The sequence below is a fragment of the Antechinus flavipes genome, chromosome 3 (assembly GCF_016432865.1).
Source record: "Antechinus flavipes isolate AdamAnt ecotype Samford, QLD, Australia chromosome 3, AdamAnt_v2, whole genome shotgun sequence".
Classification (NCBI taxonomy): domain Eukaryota; kingdom Metazoa; phylum Chordata; class Mammalia; order Dasyuromorphia; family Dasyuridae; genus Antechinus; species Antechinus flavipes.
Genome location: NC_067400.1, coordinates 89,711,599 through 89,735,757, shown reverse-complemented (window position 1 = coordinate 89,735,757; position 24,159 = coordinate 89,711,599). Strand labels below are relative to the sequence as shown.

Below are 24,159 nucleotides of genomic sequence, written 5' to 3'. Positions count from 1 at the left end.
GTGATAACCAAATTCCAGATACCATTCTTTTTGGCCATAGAATTAGCATGTCAATGATAGAAAGATGAATAAAGGGGTCTCCTCTCTCTTAGAACTTTGATAATTTCTTTTGGATTCAGCCCGCTTGTAATGGCATTACAATTATAATAAACTTTGCCTTTTGACTAGGAAATGGGTTCAAGCCTGCAAATTCTTTTGAGACACCTCATGGCATTGGTCTGTAACCTTAAACTTTCCAATCTCAACAGTAAGAAAACACACTTGGCAAAATGTGTAATATTCTAGAAGAATTCCATTCTAATAAATAGTAACCCAGTCTATAAAAAAAGAGAATTTTAGTGTGATGACCTACACATCTGATAACAAGGTAAAGTGAATTATGTTGAATTATTATAAAACAAATATATTCAGGAATATTTAGGTAACTGATATATATATGGCATTTCTATGTAGCATCTAGGCTTAAATTTCTATATAATGTTAACTATTGTTGATAATATAAGATATTTTAAAAATAACCTGTTGGTGTGGATGTGCAACAAGATATATTTTTTTGAAATTATTTTAAAAAATAAAAATAACCAGTGTCCTTTTTAAATGTAATTACTTAATAAATTGAAACATTCATCTATTCAGGTATTTTCAGTAACAACTTTTAATTTAAATTTAACACTTTTTCCCCAGCATAAAGCAATTTACTAGGCTTGAGAGGTCATTTTTGGAAGCTCTGAAAGCAATGAGGAATATGTTAATTTTATAACTTCCCAAACTTCTTACATATAACTTCTTTATAACCCCAAACTAAGAGAAGTAAAATATTTTTTACTAAAAATAATTCTGTATACATAAATCCATACATAAATTTATAAAGTCAATCAAACAATTTTGAAAATATATAAACTTTCATTAAGAATATCTAATGTTAGGGCAGCTAGGTAGCACAGTGGTTAGAGCACCAGCCCTTTAATGAGGACCTGAGTTCAAATTAACTTATAAATTCACTTAACCCCAATTGCCTCAGCAAATATATATATATATATATATATATATATATATATATGGATATAATTATATTTACCCTCTCAGAAACATTATTTTACAACAAATTTTTTGTATAACTGCTATTTTTTCCTGACCTCTCAGTTTTTACTTGTTTTTAATAACTTTCTTATTTTTCAAAATACATGCAAAGATCGTTTTCAACATTCACCCTCGTTAAACCTTGTATTCAATTTTTTTCCCTCCCTCACTACTCTTCCATAGACAGCAAGTAATCCAATATAGATTAAACATGTGTAAGTCTTCTAAATATATTTTCACATTTATCATGTTGCACAAGAAAAATCAGGTCAAAAGGGGAAAAAAAGAAAGAAAAAAAACCCCAACCAAGCAAACAACAACAATGGCAAAAAAAGGTGGAAATACCATGTTGTTTTCCACATTCAGTCCCCTCTGGATGCAGATGACTGTCTCTATCACAAGTCTATTGGAATTGACCTGAATCATCTCATTGTTGAAAAGAATCAAGTCCATCACAGCTGATCATCACATAATCTTGTTGTTGCTATGTATAATGTTCTCTTGATTCTATTCACTTCACTTAGCATCAGTTCATGTAAGTATCTCCAGGCCTCTCTGAAATCATATTGCTGTTCTTATAGAACAATAATATTCCATAACATTCATATACCATAACTTATTCAGCCATTCCCTAACTAATGGGCATCAACTCAGTTTCTAATTCCTTGTCACTACAAAAAGGGCTGCTACAAACATTTTTGCACATACAGGTCCCTTTCCCTCCTCTAAGATCTCTTTGGGATACAGACCCATTAGGGACACTGCTGAATCAAGGATTATGCACAAGTTTGATAGTCTTTTGGAAATAGTTCCAAATTGCTCTCCAGAATAGTTGGATCAGTTCACAACTCCATCAACAATGTATTAGTATCCCAGTTTTCCCACATCCCCTCCAACATTTATCATTATCTGTTCTGGTCATCTTAGGCAATCTGAGAGGAGTCAACTGCTAATTTATTAATAAATGTAATATATATTAGACCCTACATAAACACATTTTTAAAATAAACAGTATATAATATCATAGCATTACATAATCAGGTCATAAAAATAAGATCACATTTTAATGAGATTTAGAGATGCTACAATAATTTTGATATCCATTTAAGCTCATTAAAAGAGATATTTTCACCCTTTTCACCAGTTTTTTCCTTAAGTTTATTTTACTTTTCCTTTTAACAGAAGTTAAGTGATTTTGTACCATATGACAAAAAATTTCCAAAAGTGCATTACGATTTAAAACCAATAATTAAACTTGAATAATTTTTAAAAAATAAGCTCATCAATTTCCCAATAATCTATATTATGTGAAAATGTTATCTAAATTTATCATTACTTTTATACAGAGTAAAGAAGTTAATATTATGCATTATTACTTCATTAAGAAAAAAGTTTTGAAAGGTTTGAAAATAAAAGAAAACAAAAACAGTCTAGGTGTCAGTTACATGTAGTAAGATTAGTTTTATATGTTCACATGATATTTTCCAAAATTTCTAAAAGAAACATTCTAAGGCAGAAGTTCTTAACTTTTTTATGTCATGGACTTCTTTGGACCCTTTTTAAGAATAATTTTTTAAGAATTATAATTGAAAAAAGGGTTAAAGTTAAGTTAGACGTTATTACTGAAAATAAGGATACAATTTTTCCATTCAAGTTCATGGATCCCCTGAAATTTATTCATGGATCCACAGATGACAGGTTGAGAACTCTTACTCTAGGGCATCTTAAGACATATTTATATATTAACTCCTTTAGCAAAAAGTTAAGTTTCTCTATATCCATCTTTAGAAAGACAAAAGTAGCCTCCCGACTGATATCAATAGACTTTGCAAAAAACAAAAACAAAAACTCCCCCAAACATGTAATAATTCCTTTAATATAGTCAAAGCCACAGTCGAGACTGTATTACAAGAAAATGTTCCAGTCTCTGTTATGTGATACCATAGCAGCTGTCTTTTATTTGATAATTCATGCAACTGAGGAAAGCATGTGACAAAACCTCAAAACCAATATTATTATTTAGGTTTTGCATTTCAAATTATTAGATTAGGTTATACAATGAAGTAAACTGACTCATTTAGACAATTGCATTAACATTTCAAGGCATTTCAGATAACCACATTATGAACAAGACTCACATCTTTGTCTGTAAATGATACTTTCTCGTTTTATCTAAATGGCATGAAGGAAATTTGAACAGAAAATGAACTGTTAGTCAAAGAATATGAAGATACATCTAAGGTCAGAGAATAATAGTAATATAATTATAAAATAATTATTTCTTGTAGCCCAATAGTAGCATTAAAATCATATACCAGAATTTGTTCAGCCATTTCCCAACTGATGAGCACCCCCTCAATTTCCAATTCTTTGCCCCCACAAAAAGAGCTGCTATAATTTTTTTGGGGGTACATGGAGGTCTTTTTCCTTTTCCTTTGATACCTTTGGTATACAGATCAAATAGTGGTATTGTTGGTTCAAAGAGTATACAGTTTCAGAGTCCTTTGGGTATATTTCCAGCTTATTCTCCTGAATGGATGGACTGCTTCACTACTCCACCAGCCTTAAACTCAAATCACTCTGGATCTCTTTGACTGACCAACAAAAGGTCCAGGCCATACCAACTTGGTCTTTGTTTTGGCCAGAAATCCTGAGAGTGTTCCTCTGCCAGACTGATTCCTTTTTAATTTTTAAAATAAATTTAATTTATTTATTTAATGTATTTTTGACTAAGTAAAAAAGGCCATTTTTTTGATTCATTTCTTTCTTCCCTAACCTTAATCAATGAATAGGTGATTGCTTCAGTCAAACTGATACCTGTTAAAGGCCTTAGCTTTAAAAAGGCCAAGGGATCTAACTGTATCCAGGTTCATCTTCAGTTATCCTGACCTATTTCCGGCCACTGATCTCAGATGGTTCCAGAGGAGAAAGTGAAGCTGGTGATCTTGCATAGCCCTACGTCACTCAAATCCAAATCTCTTGCATGTCATGGCATCACCTCCCTGATTTTATGGTAGTCTTTAAGAACTAAGAAGAAATAATAACAATTCTCTTTTCATAATTTTCTTGCATCATTGCCATATCCTTTCTCACTTTTCCTCTACAATTCTTATCTCTTTCTTTAACACTTACAGGAATTCTTGCTAGTTTTGCATTCAATTAGTATTTTTCTTTGAGGTTTTGCTTGTAGCTGTTTCCATACTGTTGTTCTCTTAAGTTTGTCATATTCTTTCCTGCCATTGTTGTAGCTTTTTATGATCGGGTTCTTTTGCTGTTACTGTTGCTTGTTCATTTCCCTCTTCTATTTCTTCACTTTGAACTTTATGTTAAAGTTGGGTTCTGCTCGTTTCAGAGTGGGGAAGAACTGTGTCAAGCTTTGGGATTTTTTTGTGTTGCTGTTTTCAGAGCTAGTTCAGGGATGTGTGTGTGTGTGGTCAGCAGTTTTTCCCTGCTTCCAATGCAGGTGTTTTCTCGGGAAAGGTGGCCATGGCTTTCTTGGTCTGTGCCCTGGTCTTTACTAGGAAAATGCCTTGCTCCCTTGTGACTGATCATAAGCACTCCTCCCCACCCTGGACTCAGCACCACCTTCACCCGGCACTAATCTCTTTCTGGTCAGCCAGTCCGAACTCCTAGTTGTCTGGGCTGCTGCTGCTACTGCCGAGGACACCTCCAAGGCCCACTGTGGAGGCTCGAGCCACGCTCGGGCCTGAGCCCACCTGGGTGTTAGGGAGTTCCCCGCAGACATCCAAAAGTTGTCTGAAGCTGGAAAGATGTCTCCCTCTGATCTTTTATTGGCCTCAAATTATATTTGAGCCATCACTTCAATGTTGTTTGGACAGGACTGTTCTGTAGTCTGCTATCTTCTCCAGAAAAGCTTTTAGACCACCTAACACACATGTGGCAGCTACAGGGAGTGATGGAAAAAGGCCTGGGTTCAGACTAAGGGGGACTCCTCTTGCCAAATTCAAATCTGGCCTTGGATACATAGTGATCTGACGCTGGGCAAGTCATTAGACCCTGTTTGCCTCAGTTTTCTCTTCTGTAAAACAAGCTGAAGAAGGAGATGGCCCACCACTCCGGTATCTTTTCTGAGAAAACTCCAAAAGGGTAGCAAAAAGTTGGATGTTGCTGAAACAACTAAACAACCCCAAAGAAGACACACACACACACACACACACACACACACACACACACACACACAAACACACACATACACACACACAAACACATTCTCTCTTTCTCTCTCTTCCTCTCTCTCTCTCTCTCTCCAGGGAGCCTGAATGTTTGCATTTCTTATATAGATTCCTATAGAATGAGAGATCTGTGTATTTCTCCTTTGTTCCCCATTTGTTTTCCAGCCAGAGGGGAAAATATGGCTACTCTAAGTCAGTGAAATTGTGTCTAGGCCTCGGCAGTGGGTCACCAGCTATGGTGATTTGTTGGTGATCATCCCAAGGACGCTGGAGCATTACCACCTCATCTACAGCTGAACTCTCTAATATGTATTATCTCTCCCTAGAATAGAAACTCCTTGAGAGGGCAGGGGTTGTTTTGCTTTTGCATTTTTATCACTACAATTTAACAAAGTGTTGGACGAATTCTTTTTTCTCTCATTCTCTCCTCATTTATTCTTCTTCCAGACTAGAAATAATACAATATAGTATAAACCTATATGACATTTAAATATTACAATACAAGACCAAGAAATATAATACTTTAAAATGTAAAGATTTAGGTAAGTTACTGGCGATTTATTTTGGGACATATATTTGTTCTACATGCTTTCCTGAAAAATTATTATTAGTTTTTATCATCACACAAGTTTTTATTATCATAAATTACAATTTTATCATAAATTAAATCACTGAAGAAATGTTATATCAACAGTGATATTATCTTGTTGCTTACCATGAGATCTGGGAAACCAACAAGTACAGTAGCATAACTATTTTCATCAGAGAGAATCCGGTTAGGAGAAGCAATTTTTTGTCCAACAGCTAAACTTAGATTTTCTGATGATAGTTGGTTGCTTGAAACTTTATGCGGTATACTGAGTTCTGATTCTGAAGTAAGAAATTAAAATGGCATATTAGTTGTACATTCTCCTGAAAAAAATACAAGTTAATAAAAGTTATTTGCTTTCTGCCTTTCTTTCTCCTAACCACTAACACAGTATTTCCCAGGGTTAAGAACAAAGAACTAGGAATATAAACTTTACATTTGACTATGCTTCTATTATTTGTTGTTTATAACTTCAGATATTTTTCCAAAATCATTTCAAGTCGGCATGAAACATACCAATCTTATTAAATAGTGTCAACAATTGCAGCCCACAGAAGGTACCAAACTGACATATACTACACAGGCAGAAGCATGACATTTTTTGAGAATTATTAGAAAATAAAAGCAACTGAATTGATAAGGGCATCAATATATGAATCATTCAACATTTGTTAAGTTCCTACTATTAGTATTTAATAGAAACTTAACAGAAACCAACACAAGCACACAGCTCTCGTATTAAAAAATTTTCTACTTGTCTAGTGATGGAATGTGATTTTTGGCAAATGAGAACTTTTCCAAATCTCAGTTTCTTTCTGAGGTAATACCTCTCCTACCTAACTGAAAAGATGTTGCAATTCTCAACTAAGAGAAAGTATGTAAAAACATTTACAATTTCAGGAGTAACAGAAATGAGTTGTTATTTGTAAAACAAAAAAAGATGCCAGTTCTCACTAAAATGTGAATCTGATTTATAACCAAAAGAAACACAACTGCTTAAATTCTTTAATTTATTAAGTTAATCCATTTTTCTTACCAAACTTAATGATTGTTAAATGACAACTGAGGATAGTATGTGTGCAAACACCCACAACAAGAAGATATAAACACATTTAAACAGACATATACAAAACATTTACCTTTTATAACTCCAAATCCTGTGCTCACTGGCTCTTCTTTCAATATATGCAACTGGCAAACCCCTTTTTCTTTGGATTCCACATGTCCAGGCTTAGCTAAAAGGAATTTCCTGTAAATAGTGATAATACACAGCTAGACCTGATTTACATGAAGTCTTCCTTTAAAAAAAAAATAAACCTGAGGAGAGCCTGAGAGAAAATAAGTTGCTTTCATATTCCAAGTCCCTCTTCTTCTTATATTTAAAAACCTTTACAAAATCATAGAACCTTAAAGCTGGGATAACTATTTAGGCCAATTGACTTCTGTACACAAGCTTTTTCTACAATAATCTCAACAGGTAAAGGGAAGTTCACTATTACAGAGGCAGCACATTTGGGTATCCTGAATGTTAAAAAGATGTTTCCTTCTAATCTGAAAATTTTCTGTTATATATACTATCACTCCTGATTCTGTTCTATAAGGACAACTGGAAGGGGCCTCATCCCCCTTTCACATATGAAGGATATTTATCCTTCAAATTATTTAAAGATAGCTTTTCCCTCTTCTTTCTTTTCCCTTCTTCCCCCCAATCTTCTATTCTCTATGCTAAATTTCCTCAGGGCCTTAGAGCTATAGAGTCTAGCAAGGATTTGAGGCTCTTATGGACCATACCTCCGAATGTTATCTAATGTGTGAATTTCCTCCCTAAAATGTAGTTCTTACAACTCAATATGGTATTTGAGATCTGATAACATGAGTAACATCTTTGTTCATTTTGGATACTGTGTCTTTTAGAATGCAACTTAAGACAGTGATGAGAGAGACAGGCAATGTTGGATAGAGGTTAGAGAACTGGCTTAGAGATAAGGTAACTTGAATTTAAGTTCTGACTAACAAATATTGGCTGTCACTTAACTTTCTCAGGACCAATCAGGCAATTTCCTAAATTACAATATAGTAGATTGGTTGAAGGAATTCTCTTACTGGGAATCCCCTATATGAATGACATCACAAATCTAGACCCCAAAATAAAACCAGCTTTTTAAACTTTTAGTTAACATTGTATGCTTTCACACAGATTGTTGTTTTATATTTCTTCTTCATCCCATAATCATACCATCTAGGGTGTCTCAAAAGTTTCAGTATAGTTAAAAATTCTTAAAGCTTGAATTGAACTAAAACTTTTGGGATACTTTGTAACACAGTTTTTATACATGCGTGTATACATAAATATATGGGTATATATAAAGAAACACATGAATACACACACACACAAATGTAGGCACAGAGATGTGTATGTATATATTTCTATCTATTTATCTATCTATGTATCTATCTATTACTCACAGAGTGACACAAAAATTTTAGTTCAGGCTTCAGTACCTTAAATCTGCACTCAGATTTTGGGACATTCTGTAGGGCAAACAGAAAGTGTGTAAGAGGCTTAGAAAAGATATGGTAATGACTGAGTGCCATTACTTTAAAAGAGGTGGTGTAGTCCAAAACTGTGACAACAATTATAAATGGTGACTATCAGAGTCTCTTACTTTTATCACTGGCTCATCTAATGATTGGGAATCTGTCCTTCCTTCTGGTATCTGCCTAGGAATAGAAGGTATCACCACTGTGGTTCTCATTTGGGAACCATTGGGGAGAGCATCAATCAATTGCACGATGTACCATGGCAAGCTACCTTCACACATCTTTCTGGAGGGTAGTGAAAGTCCATGAACCAGGGAGTGCAGAGATGTGTCACTATGACAAAACTCCCAGGGTGCCTAAAACCCTGCACTCAGCAGTCCTGACAAGTCCCTTTGGTCAAACCATTCATGGTCCAATAGAAGTGATGGCAAAACACAAGCACTTCCAAAGAAAGGAACATTTTTACAAGTATTTTAAGAAGTGATCACATTTAAATCTTTGAAGTTTCCTTCCCTCTCATCTAGAAGAGGTGATGACAAACAGTGAAACAGTTAAAGGGTAAAAAGAGGAAGAAGAAAGGAACCTGAATAATACACAAAGGAAATAATCTCTCTTTAAAATTTCATATGAGACATTATGCGGTTAAACCTACTGATTTGTATTGTTCTCAACCAGGAGCCATCTGTCTTCAGCTACTAAGAAAACTGACTTGAGGTTGATGGGAAGGGAGATAGTATGTGTTCGACCCTCTAGGACATCTAGCACAATAAGGCTATTTCTGTAAAAGACAAACAAGAAAATTTCATCTGAAAAAGAATGGTTAAAATGAGGCCCATTTCAAATTCTTTTAAAAAATAAATTCTCACCCATTTTCTTTGTAAAATACAAGCCAGTTTTTGTGTGAAAATTCTTTACACATTTTGTAGGCTCCCTAAAAGAAAGAAAACTACACATTATTCACATTAATTATGTCAATATATTACATATAGTTCACCTTGCCTAGATAATAAATTTACATTAACATTGGTCAGAAAGGTGAAGGGAAAAAAAAGAGAATTCAAAAAGGTTATGGTCAAGTTCTTGCTCTGCAGCTGACTAGCTTGAAGCCTTTGGCAGAGTAGTTTAACATCTTTTATTCCCTCATCTTAAAATAAGGAAATTGAATGTGATGATGATTCCTTTTCTATTTCCTTTCTTCCATGGATCCCTATCTCATCCAGATTGGAAATGCAGCAACCACTCAGGGCCCAATCTCACTAGTGACTGAAATTTCTTAGAAATTTCAGCCTACTTTTTTTCCAACCTGGCTGGGATGATTTGCCAATGCAACTTAGTGGCTGCCTACTCCTAAGAATTCATCATATTGGTGCCTCAGTGAAGGTACCTGGATGACTTAGTTCATTTTAGCTAAGAACTCCTGAGCTCGAGTCCTTTGCCTTCCCAGTAGCAAAAATTATATATTTGTGTCACTATGCCTACTGAATATGATCATTTCTAAGCTTTAAAATTTCAACTTTAAAATTCATTCATGTGTCTTCTTCTAGTCACCTTTAATAAAACATTCCATTAATGTTCATGTATATAGCTCATAGCTAAGATATTTATGCTTGTCAGCTCCATTGTTTGTTAATGTCATTTAAAAAAACTTACTTAAAACTTAAAGTACAAAATGAAAAAGGAGAAAAAAAATTGCCCTGTGCACAGCAGAACATAACTCCATTTTTTTTTTTGTGGCATGCCACACTAAATTATGTTTCAGAGTTGATGGTAAAAACACTGAAAATATATTAAGAAAAAAATGACCAAAATTCAATATGGAAATAAACCAGTCTCTGAATAATTAAGTAACTATGGAAACATATGCTATGTCACAAATAACATAAGGAATGCTGTAACTCTATTACATATATAGTTAAAAGATTGGAATGCTTTTTTCTATGATCACATATACTTCTGCTTAGGACATAGTGAAAAGCTTGCTCTATACAAATGATCTTTTCTTGAATGCCAAAGGGAATTCTTTTTGGCTGGAAGAAAATGCTTAGGATTTTTATCTAGACATATCCAGAGGCCATGTTCATAATCTTATCACATAAAAATAAATATAAATAAAAATTTAAAATATGTTTATTGCATAGCTAAGAATTAAATATGAACAATGTCCTCCAATGGCTCATCATGCATAGAGCATGTTTTTATATATGCAAAATTAACAGCAAAAAAAAGCCATTATCTTTTGTTACTCATATCCTTTTGTGTAATTATATTTTAACAACAGTTAAATATCATTGTTATCCAAAGTGTATCCAAAGTATACCCAAAGTTTGGGTATAGCAAAAAAAGTGGGGATTTTATATTAAGTGGGAAAATATCCTTTTTCACATTTGTTTTGAGTTTTACATTTTAGGACAATTTGAAACTCCTTACAGGTTTCTCCTTATTCCACCAAGAAGATTTTATAGGGACAATCTCATCTTCTGAAGGGATAACAAGCCTTCGGAGGCTTCGGTTGCTGGTATCTAACAACAGGATAGTATTACTCTGTAAACAGAAGAAAATGGTACATTTAAGGTTAGTTCATTCTTTACAAAATTGCAACACTTTGACTACAGGGTACCCTAGCAACTTGAAAGTGAAGGATCTCATTACAATTAAAAATCAAATGGAAGATATAAATTATGAACCCCCCCCAAAAAAAAACCCTCTGAAAGTAAAAAAAAAAAAAAAATGCTTTTTTCTTTGCTAGAAAATTTTAAACTCTTATATATTTTTGAAATTTTTATGTTTAGATAATGTTAAAAAGCATTCTCTTCAAGTTTTTATCTCCTGGCCTTTTATTTTATCTAGACCTGTGATTTCATTCAAATAGGATATTCCTACTGAGAAAAAGACTTTTACTAAAGCAGACTGACCCGCTGTCATATAATTTAGGATTAAAGATTTGGTGATAGAAGGGATTTTAGAAGTCACTTAGTTTCCTCCCCTCTTTGAATAAAAAGGGGTTAATGGTAAATGGCTTGCCCAAAGAAGTCATAAAGGTAGGGAGAAGAAGAGAAGTAGAATTTAAATCCAAGTCTTCTGGTTCCAAATTCAATGTTTTTTCCATTGCACCATGTTGCGTGGGGTACTGTCACTAAATGTCAGATGCTGGCCTTGAACTGAGGTCTTCCTCACTTCAAGGTCACTTTTATCCATTAAACAATGCAGTCTCTCCTATAAAATCATATCCCTTTTTCAATTAATACCAATCTAAACATAGTTCATTTCATTATAGAATGAAGATCACTGCAAAGTGAAATATAATTACAGTCATCTGCATTGATATTATTTCTTGGGAAAACTGTCAATTTTCAAATCCTTTATGAATTAAACCTCATTTTATCATTTTTTCAAAATATACAGATTAAGTACAGAAAAAAATTGACTTTATATTAAAATAGGTTAGCAACAAAATATCAAACTCTATAAGCAGTCTAGGCAGCAAAGAATAGCGCCTAATACTGAAACTGATGAGGACTTAATGCTGAACTTAATACTAGAACTAGGACTTAATACTGAAGTTGACAGCTTAAAGAGGTAAACTTTGAAAGACAGCACAGTAATGACTTCTAAAATTTACACAAGAGATTTCTCTAACATCATTAACCCTCTTCCTAGATATAATTATGCAAATGAAGACATAATCTCTCTCCAAGTAGTGGTATATTTGAAGGGAAATTCATTTTGCTTTTACAGGTCTTAAAATAAATGAGGGGACAAAAAGAAATGTGAGCTTTAAAAATCAAGAACAGAAAACAAAGAAATATTGGAAAATCTTTACTAAAGGGATTGTTAAAAGATCTTTTTTTCTTTTTTTGAGAAATAAAAACTGTTATGAATTCAAAGCAAAAATAAATGTTATTATTTTTCAGTTCTAGTTATTATTCATAGTCTTGATTTTGAAGGGTAGTTCATGTTCTGCTGGCTCTTGGGTTCTTTCAATTAAATGAATTACATATGTAGAGGGAAAACAGATACAAAAACATGAAGAATTGGTTCTTTAAAATCTTAGATTCTATAATTTCTATAAATTATGTAAAGAACAGGAAAAATCAAATTAAGGATTGTTATTTATTCATTAGTACATTCAATAAGTGTTTACTGGAAGTCTATAGAGAGGTAAGCATTTTGGTTCATAGAATTCTGTTTCTTCAACATACAGCTCAAACAATAACCTACAAGAAGGCTTTCTGGAACCTAATTTCTTTCCCCTCTCTTCCTATCATGCATATGTTTTATATTTATTTTGTATGTAATTATTTATATATAAGCTGTATCTTCTGATAGAATGTAACAATGACAGTAGACCTTGTATTTATTCTTTGTTTTTAAGAAGTTTATAATCAAATTAAATGGTTAATGTGAAGATATCAGTGACTCAACCTTTGTATATAGTACCTTATTTGATGAGCTAATTTTGTTGAAGAACTAAAAATTAAAAATAGAATTCACAGTTTCCTTTAATTAGTCCTAGAGATACTAAAAGGAAAAAAAAAACACTAAAAATTTTGCACAGCTATTACTTTTTTTCCCCACAAGTGTCTTTAACCTCAGCACTTGTCTTTCAGTGTGATTGCTCATTAAGAATTTCTGTTAGAGATATTTAAAAAAAAAATAACAACTTTATATTTTTTTAGCCCTTTGGCATCTTAAAGCTTTGCATGTAAGAGTATCATCCTAAGAGTTCCCCTAATAAAACACTTTATAGCTGAATCATCATTCCACTAGTTTAGCAAATTCTTCATTTTTAGATTGGATTATTTTAAGATTTTTTTTTTTAAAGGAAAAGTCTTTCTGCCTAAATATGGTAAGATTTATAAAAATATCCACAAATATTTTCTGCACTCAAACAAATCTGAATGCCTTTGATTTTTCTAAGTAAAAGGAAAAATTCAAGATGCTAATATAAATTTAATCCACATTCACAAATATATTTATGGTAAGAAAGCAGTTAGCATGTGCATGAAGGTGGTGTGTTTTTGTTTTCTTTCTTAAGTGCTAATAAGTAAGGTTAAATGAACTGAAAATGGCACTTTTTCTTCCAAGTGACATAAGGCACACATGTTACCAGCCACGTTGCTCTGTTGACTTAGTTTTTACGTTTTTATGCAGTCGGCAATAAGAGAAAGCTATTGTGCTCCACCCCTTTGGATGCTAATGGTTTCCTTCTGTACCCAATGACTAATGGCATATTCTGTCTGTGTTTAATAATAGAAATTTGCGTCATCTGTGAGTACATCTAACTATGGCTTTGGCTCTCCTTCAAGGGGGCTGGGAGGAGAGGCTGATGTGCCATTTTGTTATGTTCGTACTCGACTGGGAGCAAAGTCACCTTTGGATGACCTCACAGTCCTGAAGTCTGGAATTCCAAACTTGGGACAGATGTAATAAGCAAACTCAGGGATGGGGGTGGGGAATGCACAAAATCTTTATTTTTAGTCAGGGTAAAGTTTCCCTTTCCTTGCTTAAGTTATTATTTTAGCAAGGAATTTTTCAACAATTTCTTAAACTGAAAAAAGAAGCACATTTATAGCAAAACTTTATTTTAAAAAAGAGGAAATAATGAAATAATGGGGGCACTCAGTATTTTTTGAAATGTGTCTTGGCTCATTTTAATGAGGAATAGTGGGATTCATAGGATTTTAAAGCTAGAAGAGATCTGACAGAATGCTGAGTCCAAGTATTTCATCTTACAGAAACTAATAACCATAAACATTAGTTTCACATTTATATGTATAATTAGTATTTCTCAAATTTTATGGCTGTTGGTGACAAACATAAATTTTAAAGGCGGTTCTTTGCCAAAATCTTCATCACACCTTCATCAAAAACAGGTAGACAAAATAGAAACCTGGCAAAATGAAGCAATTCAATATAAATGCATGATAGGATGACAACACAAAGGAGAAAATATTCATCATTTTTTTTTATTATCTTCAGTAGTTCTGAGTTATCAGCACAGAAATTATTTGATTTAACTGAGACTGCTGGAGATCAGAATTTTTTAGTCTTGCTTTTGTTAATATTTTTGATAGCTCAGCATAGCAGCTCTTATTTCTATTTCTATATATTTTTATTTTATCCATTTAAACATAAAATTCTGAGAAGGGGCTCAAAGATTTCACAAGACTGTCAAAAGAATCCATAAAATAAAAAAAGTTAAGAATTGCTGTTATGATGATAGAATAATAGAGCTGGAAAGGGTTTTAGAGATCACCTAGTCCAATTCATCTTTTTATTGGTGAGAAAACTTCACCCCAGAAGTGAAAAGTGTCATTGTAGGGAATATAAAAATAGTAGGCAGTTGCATCAAGACAGTGTTGGTCACATAGGCCTGCCTGGAAAATCCTTCCAAAGACTTCCATATGTGATTGTAACTGACAAAATCATTTAGATTTAACATTGTTAAGTAATTGGGTACTTTGAAAAGAGAATAATTATAATGAGCTTGAATTTGGACATTTAAAAAAGATTATATATATATATATGTATATATGTATATATGTATTTCAACAGAAATAGAACTGTTTGAATTTTGAATAAAGGTGTAAAAGCTTAGTTTCATATTTGAACATTGATGACCTGTGTTTTTAATGGCAAATTCTTCAGTGTATTCGTTCCTTCTACGACCCAAAATCAATGAATGCTATGTCTGCAAAAAGTTATGAAGTAAGTCCCTAACTCTAGCCAGAGGTTCAAAAATCTTATGGAAGCAACTTCTGAAGATCTTGTTTCTGATTACAGGAAAAAATTTGAAGAAGAGATAAAGTGCAGTAAAATCTATTAATTAATTATTATCGATATTAATAAATAATAAATTATTAATACTAATAAATACTACATGAATTAATATTAATAATAAAATAACATTTATAACATTTTCAATCTCTGGGTGGAAAAAGATAAGTGGAAAAAAGTAGTCCTTTTATTCTTTACTAAATGATTCTTGATCATTCTTTCCAGAGAAGCTATTACAAATTTCTTCTTCCCTTCTCAAACCGTTCACACCTTCACCTCCTACCTTTCTTTAGGCTAAGGAACCTTGCAGCTTAATTAACTGAGAAAATAGATATCATTCAATATGAGCTCCTTCTTTCCCCTTTTCCTTCACTGCAAAACTCCTTAATGTCATATCCTACACTTTCCTCCTTTCTTCTAGTCTCTGACAAAGACCCTCCATGTTGCAACTAAGACTTCATATATACTTGGATCATATTCCTTCCTGTCTTCTTCAACAGACTGAATTCTCAATCATCTCTCTCTTTCTGTCTCTCTGTTCCTCTCTTATCTTCAATCTCTTTCATCTACTAGCTCCTTCCCCACTGATTACAAGTCTCCCCATCCTTAAAAAATCTTCACTAGAAGTGACCATAACCTTAAGGTATTTCCTATATATTTCTTCCTTTAGAGAACCAAACTCCTTGAAAAACTTGTTCATATTCCCAGTGTCCACTTCCTCCTCTTTTGTTTACTCCCTAAATCCTATGCAGTCTGGCTTCTGATCTCCTCACACCACTGAAACTACTCTCTCCAAAGTTAGCAATGATTTGATTGCCATTCTCATAGTTTTTCCAAACTCCTCATCCTTCTCAATCAATTTGTGGCATCTAATACCTGTGATTATCCTCTTTTAGATAATCTCTCCTGCCTGTTTTTGTGATATTGGTCTTTCCTGTTCCCTTCCTAACTTTTTAATCATTCCTTTTCTATCTTCTTAATTAGCCTATCATTTACTTTATGATCCCTAAATGTGGATATATCCCAACTCTTCTCTTTTTCTATTACATTCTTTCTCTGGATAATCTCATAAACTTCAGTGAATTTACCTATAAATACTTCTGCAGATGGTTCACAGATTTTTCTCTCTCTTCCTCCCTGTCTCCCCTTCTCTATCCTTTTTTTCTCTTCCTTTCTTTCCCCTTCCCTCCCTCCCTCTTTTCTTCTCCTCTTCTTTCTTTTCCTTTTTCCTCTTCCTTTTCCTCCTCCTCCTCCTCCTCCTCCTCCTCCTCCTCCTTCTCTTCCTCTCTCTGTCTCTCTCCCCTCTAATTTTTATCCATTTATTTTATACAAAATTATTGTGCATTTAGTTTTTTTTTTTTTAATAATGAAAGTAGATTGTGCACTATTGATTGTTTTCCCTATTCATTCCCAAGAGCCTGTATTTCCCTGAAATAGCACTTATATTTTGGATAAAATGCTTGATGAATCATTGAAACAGAAAGGGGAAATGTCTTTGTCTCTGTCTCTGTCTCTCTCTCTCTCACACTCATATACACATCCACTTCAGTCATTAGTGAGCTTCAGCCATGCGTTACTAATTGCCTATTACAATTTTCACATTAAATGTCCCTAAGACATCTCAAATTCAACATTTCCAATACTAAAAAGATAATTATAGTTCCCTCCCAAAGCTATTGCTTTCCCATAATTCCCTATTTCTATCAAAGGTAGCACCATCTTTTTAGTCTTTTATGCTCACAAAATCTGTCTTATTGGAATTCTTCTTTCTCCTTCACCCCACACATTCAATCAGTTGTTAAATTTGGAAGAAACAGCAATTCCTTCTCTCCCCTTACACACCTACCACCTTAATTCAGATCATCATCATCTATTGTCTGGCTTATGCCAGACTTGAAAGTCTCTCATCACTCCAGTCGACCCTACCAATATGACTTTCCTTAAACAGAGACCTAACTATGTCACTTCCTTAACCAGCCAACTCTAGTGATTGCCTCTATTTTAAAAATACAAGCTCCTCTGTTTAGTTTTTAAAATGCCTCATAGTCCAGTGTCAACCTTCTTACTGGGGGAAGAAAGTAAAAGAAAAAAAAAACTGTTGAGTAGAAATAATGCTCATGTGATAGAATTCCTAAATACCAGAACAGTAAACTCACAGAATCTAACAAAGTCTGGAACCTATTCTTGCTTCAGTGGAGGGCAGGGGTAATGTTCTATATGTTATCATATTGCTGCATATGCTAGAAACAATGTTAACTAATGGATATGATAGGAAGGAATATTCTTTCAATTTTTGATTGTAAATCAAATCATTTCTCTTGCCTTTTCCTTTTCTTATTAATTATTATGTAGATAAAGGACCCTTTTTGATATTTTTTACCTGTTCCTCATGAAGAATCACTAGACCTTTGAGAGGATTTCCCAAAGGTGCTACAGTCACAAAGGGATGCCATATTCCTCTCGATGTCCTTGGAAATAAATCATAAAAGTCCACCAAGTAACCTCTGTTCTCAGACATATTCATAAAATAAACAGAAACAGGATTGCATGTAACTACATAGAGAATATTTTCCTCATTTTCTGAAATGAAAAAAAAAAGCATTGCGTTTAGGTTACACAATGGGATTTTTTACAATTTAAATAAATAAGGATTTAAGTACCTACTATATGTAAGGCCCTATATTAAGCATTGAGATAAAAAGCTAAAATAAAAAACGTCTCTGTACTCAAAGTTCACATTCTATTTGGGGTGAGGTGGTGGTGAAGGGAAAAACAATATGCATACTATCTAACTTCTTTATGAGAGTATCACTATAATTCCAACCACATAACTTTGCATCCTGGAAAACATATTATATTCAATCCCTCCCTTTCTGTAACCCCAGTTCTCTCACTCCTTCAAAACCCCTAAATCACATAAATTATCAGAGTCTTATTGATTTTACCTCCACAACATCTCTTGCACCCAACGAGATTCTCTTCATTCAAATTTGTTTGGCGACCCAATAGAAATTGAGTGTTATGAACATAAATAAAAACTCAATAAACTATTTGTTGAGGGATTCATTGAGCTGGACAAGGTCTTAGGAGATAATCTATCCCCTTCCTTTTTAATGGAGTCAGGACCACATTTAAATCTTCCTAGTGAAAGAAAAATTTATAATTCCAAAACACTAAATTCCACAGCCTCCTTTTCTTTATCAAATCTGACTGTTAAAAAATCTTTCCATATTTGAATCCTAAATAGTTAGAATGTATGTTGCAGCATAAACTCATTTCCTCTTGTTCTAATGTCAATGAAGAGGGAGGGACATTGGTAATTACCATCCTTTGTCTGGTAACTTCACAGACTTCTGAAGTTATTTGAGTTTTTCTTCTTTTGTCCCAAATAATCTTAATATATTATTTTCTTTATATGGATATCATTTTCCAAACCTTTGAAGCTTTCCTAAAAACTCTCCAAAATGATACATTCTTTTAACTAGTCTCCCAATGGTCTATTAATTATGTAACTGACTGTTTTCTATAACTCTAAAATGTAAGCTTCTTGAGGTTAGGAATTGTCTAATTCTTATAATGAAGGGCAGTGGAACACTGGTGGGATGCAAACTATACATGAACATTTTTCATATTTAAATCACATTTTAAGATTTCCAAAAGACTCCACATATAATTTCTCAATTGATCCTTGTGAAAACCTTGTGAAGTAGATGCTAGTATTGTCCCAGTTTTTCAGATGAAGAAAATGAGGTCCAAAGATGCAAGACTTCTTCAGAACCAAAAAACTATTAAGTATCTGAGGCAGGATCCAAGTTTTAGTCTTCCTGAAAACATGTCAAGCTTGATAATGAAAATGACATAGTAAAAATTTAGCAATAATGGTGACTGTGATGTAATATACATTTCACCAGAATGGCAGAAGAAAATTATGAAAAAAATAGATAAATCTCACTATTTTTTATATTGTCATGAAGTATGCATTTAATACAAATATCTTAAAAGCATGATATACATAAATAAAAATCACAAAGTAATATTCTGGTTAATAAAGTATTTCAGATACTTGTTTCAGCCTTAACAATTAGAAAATTGTTGGAATCTTTACAAACTGTTAAGTCATTAGAGTTGATAGAGACAATGATTATCTAATTTAGCATGGTTCAGTATCACTGATCTGATCTTACAAGGAGATGTTTTGGGCCAGAACCTGAAACAAGGTACTAAGTAGAACTAATTGATACAATGCTTGTGTTCACACCAGTACTCATTGGAGTTCACAAATATGGGAGATTCACAAAGTAAACTTTGTAACTTTGTGAATTCACACCTCCCTTAGATGTGCCTCCAGAAGGAGGAGTCAACCTTTGGGAGATCATATATAAGAAGCAGACTCAGTTGGGAGTTCAGCTGAATTTAGATTGAGAGGGGAGCGGCAAGTGAGTTCAGCCAGAAGCCCTGAGTGAGGAGTTTTACTTCAGAACATTGACTGGGGTTGGAGAGGAGACTCTGGGAGATTGAGAGCCAGAAGCTCTCTCTCAGAGGCAAGACAGATTCACCTTTGTGCTGGCTGGGCTGAAGGACAAACCTTTGGATTTGGAGACATTCAGAGGGACTCTTGGCAGAGAGATAGGCCTCTAAGCTAACCAGGATATATTGGAGGCAATAAAAGATCTGAACTTTTATCATCTGGCTGCGTTTTGAGGTGATTATTACTTTCAACTGCAACTAAGGCTGCCTCCAGAAAAGGTCCCCTGAGAAACCTGCTTTCTCCCAGAGAGAACTATTATTTTAAGAGAAAAGAACACCACAGAAAATGCCTGTAAAAGGAAAGAACAGTAGCAAATTAATGAAATCCTATTTAATACTTCTCTTCTTAAGATAAATGATTCAAGAAAGGCCTTATAGAAAGAGGGAATCTGGGTGTCTGGAAATAAAGAGTTGTGGACATCAAAATGCATTTTCAGTTACTTATCCCTGGTAGTAGATGAAAACAAGGAAAAAACATATTTAGGTCATTTTGTTGATACAGCTGCCCTTTGTTCTTTTTTGTGCATTTAAACACATTAGGTACTGTTTCATTTTCTAGCTATGAAATAATATATTCAGCTTTAATACTAACTCATCAGATATTTGCCCTTAGAAAAGATGGCCACATCAGACATGAGCTTGTCTACACAATTGGTGTGCATAGCAGGACTATTTCATAGGATTCAAGATTTTGAGCTAGAAGGAATCTTAGAAACCATAGAGGCTAACCTCCTTATTTTCCAGCTGAGGAAGATGAGGGTCTGGAAGATTAAATGATTTGCCCAAAATTAAAGAGAAAGAAAATATTAAAGTAGAGATTCCAACCCAGGTCTTCTGGTTCCAAATTCATCACTTTTTCCAACTCACCACTGAGACACACAAACTGACTACTGATAAATATTAAAAAATGTATCAAGATGAGCATTTTGAAAAAAAAAATCATCAATAAAATAGAGTGTATTTTAATGATTAGGCAATAGCTATGAGGCAGAACTGGGAACCCACTTCATGGCTATACCTTAAAAGGAAATGCAGATGTTCACATCTTTCCCTTTGTTTCCCAAAATTAAATCTTCTTTTTAACCTGCCAGTGATATACTCTGTATCACTATCATTATAAAAATATGAAAATAACTACTGGTTTCCTTCAAGCATTATCCCATGGTTATCATCCATCTTGCTTCAGTCCAATGCTACTACCACTCAAAGACTCACTAAATTTTAGGGTTCAAATAGAACTTAGAAAACATCCGTTCAATTGCCTCATGATGTATGAGGAAACTGAGAAAAGGAAAACAAAAAGATTTTACTCTTAAGAATTTAGTGTAATAGAAACTAGATAACAGACTAAGATAAGACTGAGAAGAATGTTCTTAACTCTAATTAGAGGAGTTTACTTTAAAAAAAAAAATTTGTGCCAGCTGGTATCTATATAATATATTGTAGATATTTAAACTTACTTGCCTATATGTAGTGGCTAGCACACAGTAGATGTTTAATAAATATTCTGATGACTGATTAATATGTTCTCTAAAATAAGCCACAAAACAAAACAATGCCCTATGTCTTACCAAAAAAAATAGCAAAACAATAAAAACTCAATAAAATATTCTCAAAGAGAAATATTTTTCATTTGTGTATCTGTCATGCTATAATGTCACTGAGTTGTGACTTACTTCAGATCTTTCTCCAAATTTATGTTTAGAGTCCTCTAATTTTGTAAGATGGTTTCCCATGGACTAGAAGTATAGTCAATGACTGAAGCAATTTAGATTACATGAATAGTTTTAGCAAATGGAAACCTTGATCTCTCTATAGATCATGGGTATGTTATATTCAAAACTGAAGTCTAAATTCTGAGAATTCACACCTTCACTCTCTGCCATTGTCTCCTCCTTTCCACACCAGGCAGGACTTGTGATCCTGTAGGTCCCTCCAGCTCTGCCTTCATGCTTCATGCTATCACCAAAATGGAATAACAGCCTAGGAATCCAATGTTTCTCCTTTTTGTATTTCTATTTTTAGCAAATGGCTCAGTGTGTTGGACTTCATGCTACAATTGTAATGAAAAACAGACATATGCACACAAATTCAGCAGTGCTTATGTGGCTCTCATACAATTGTGTTGCTAGGCTGATTTGGAAAATTAGTCTTAAAATACATTTAACTAGAAAGTAAAATATTACCATAATTGAATCTATCACATAGTTCTTGGCCTTTAGAGGATGATTTTTACACAGATTTCATTTTAACAGGACACAAAGCAATAAATGCTAGAAGGAAAATTACAAAAGTGAAATAACATACCTTGTGCTACAGCAATGTCACAGACAAAGTTAATTTCGTCCAATGGCAATTTCCAAGAAGCACATTCTTCACTAAAAGTTAGCGTCCTAACTTCATGTCTTTCTAAGGGATATTCTTGGAAACTTAAAAGCACTGGACCCTATAACAAAGGGTTAAATAATTTAGTTGATAATAATTTTCAACCAACAATTTCTAGAAAATCTAAGGTCCTTCCAGTCTACCAAAGCAATTCATAATCTAACATCTGATTCCTGAAATCATGGTTTACTTTTCTCCCTGAGGTAATTTAGATTTGGATGGCACACTATGACCAAATATAGTAACCATGACAACAGAGCCAATGGCCAAACAAGAGGTTTAAATATTTATATTCTGCAAATAACTAATTTAACTAAATTACTTAATTTGTGGCCATCTAAAAATCCTTAATTATGAAATTTGTGTAATCTATCAATAAGACAAATAGCAAAGAGATAATAACCCAAGTAAAGAAGATCCTACTATCCAAATGCTCCTGGGTTCCTGAAGGACTTTTGGAGGTCCAACCTTAGCTCTTGCTTATCTCCATTCCATAATTCTCAAAAGGATAGGAAGTTTCCAAGGCTAAACCAGGAGTTAAATTTTTTTCCTCCAAAAAACCCAACAAGTGTCTTTAGCAAACAGACTCATCTGGGAGTATATAGAGTAAAAATTCCTAGAAGAGCATGCTTGCTAAAGAGCATAGAAAGCACAGTGCTATAGTCAAGAATAAAACAAGATTAAATTAAACTCTAAGGTTGGTGTTTCCACAGAAAATAAGAAGACTATATTATGTAATTAAAAGTAATTAAAAGTTTTAATGAGGAAATAATAGAAAAATTAACCTTTATGTCGATGAGATGAGTTTCTGCTGGACTCAAAAGTTTTTGCATTCCATTTTTTGGCTGACTGATTGTCCAGTAGCCCATGAATGTCTGCTCTGGCAATGGTAACCTATCAAGTAAAATTTGAAAATGAAATATATTGGGCAAACTATTTAGAGGCTATATACAACTTCTATCCCTTTTGGAACACTAGTTTTAGCAGTGCAGTATCATCATCGTCATCATCATCATCATCATCAACATCATCATCACCATCATCATCATCATCCTAATAATAGCTGGCATTTATATTGTGTATCAGGTAGGTGAAGCACTTTACAAATATCTCATTTTATCCTTACAATAATTCTGGGAAATACAAGCTATTACTATCCCAATTTTATAGCTGAGGAAACTAAGGTAGGAAGAGATTAAGACTTGTCTAGAGTTATATAAGTGAGGTCAGATCTGAACTTGGGTTTTTTTTGATTCCAGATCTTATGGTTTATCCATCTTTGCCACAATGTTAAAAGTCCAATGTAGATGAAGTCATAGAAAATAAATTATTAATTTACTTGTGAATTAGTGCTCTCAGCAACAACGCTGAAAAAAATCTATCTCTTCTAGAGACCTTTTAATAAAAAAGACTTGTCAACTATTTTCTACTTACAAATGATAGAAAACAATAATTAGCTATGATTTGTTGAAAAATGTATAAAGTGATATTCATTGAAATGGGTGTTTAAGATGAATGCTTTGATTCCTATAATAGTATATATTCATACTATCTATGAATGTGTGTGTGTGTGTGTGTGTGTGTGTATAAACTTGCCCTGTACTTAAAAGGCACTGAAATTTTGTTTTTCCATTTGTAAAGCTCTAACAGCTGACAGAAAGCTTGCATCTAGAAGTGATTGAAAAAATGCAATTCTAATTAAATCTGTATATAACGTTACTATGCTCTTTCTTCCCCTTACAAGTTAAAGTATTTTAGATAAGAATGAAAATAAGAAAAAAGAATTTGTTCCAAGACTCTAATTTAGCTCAAATGACCTGAATCTCTCATAAAAACATATATGTAATTGCCAGGAAAGAAAAATTAGTCTTTTCACCTACTATCCAAAAATAAATTGTCCAGTTGCTTATAATTCTTCGTAAATATTCATCACAGCTTTATTATTGTAACTGCCCACCTACTCTCCTCTGCTCCAGTCCTCTATTAGAAGTGAAGGAATACAGCCAGATTTACTATTCCTGTTTTCTTTTTGAAATATCATAAGTATGTCTCTGCAGAAGTCCCAAA

The 24,159-nt window shown here is 33.4% G+C and overlaps 1 protein-coding gene across 1 annotated transcript in view; it reads right to left on the bottom strand.

Moving 5' to 3' along the window:
* VWA8 (von Willebrand factor A domain containing 8) overlaps positions 1-24,159 on the bottom strand; it is a 404,132-nt gene that overhangs the window by 126,250 nt on the left and 253,723 nt on the right. The window contains exons 27-34 of the mRNA XM_051983869.1: positions 22,878-22,986; positions 22,015-22,153; positions 17,561-17,760; positions 10,831-10,944; positions 9,270-9,334; positions 9,056-9,181; positions 7,002-7,111; positions 5,989-6,143 (exon numbers count right to left, since the gene is read on the bottom strand). Coding sequence (XP_051839829.1) covers positions 5,989-6,143; positions 7,002-7,111; positions 9,056-9,181; positions 9,270-9,334; positions 10,831-10,944; positions 17,561-17,760; positions 22,015-22,153; positions 22,878-22,986 — 1,018 coding nt within the window. The remainder of the gene's footprint in view (positions 1-5,988; positions 6,144-7,001; positions 7,112-9,055; positions 9,182-9,269; positions 9,335-10,830; positions 10,945-17,560; positions 17,761-22,014; positions 22,154-22,877; positions 22,987-24,159) is intronic.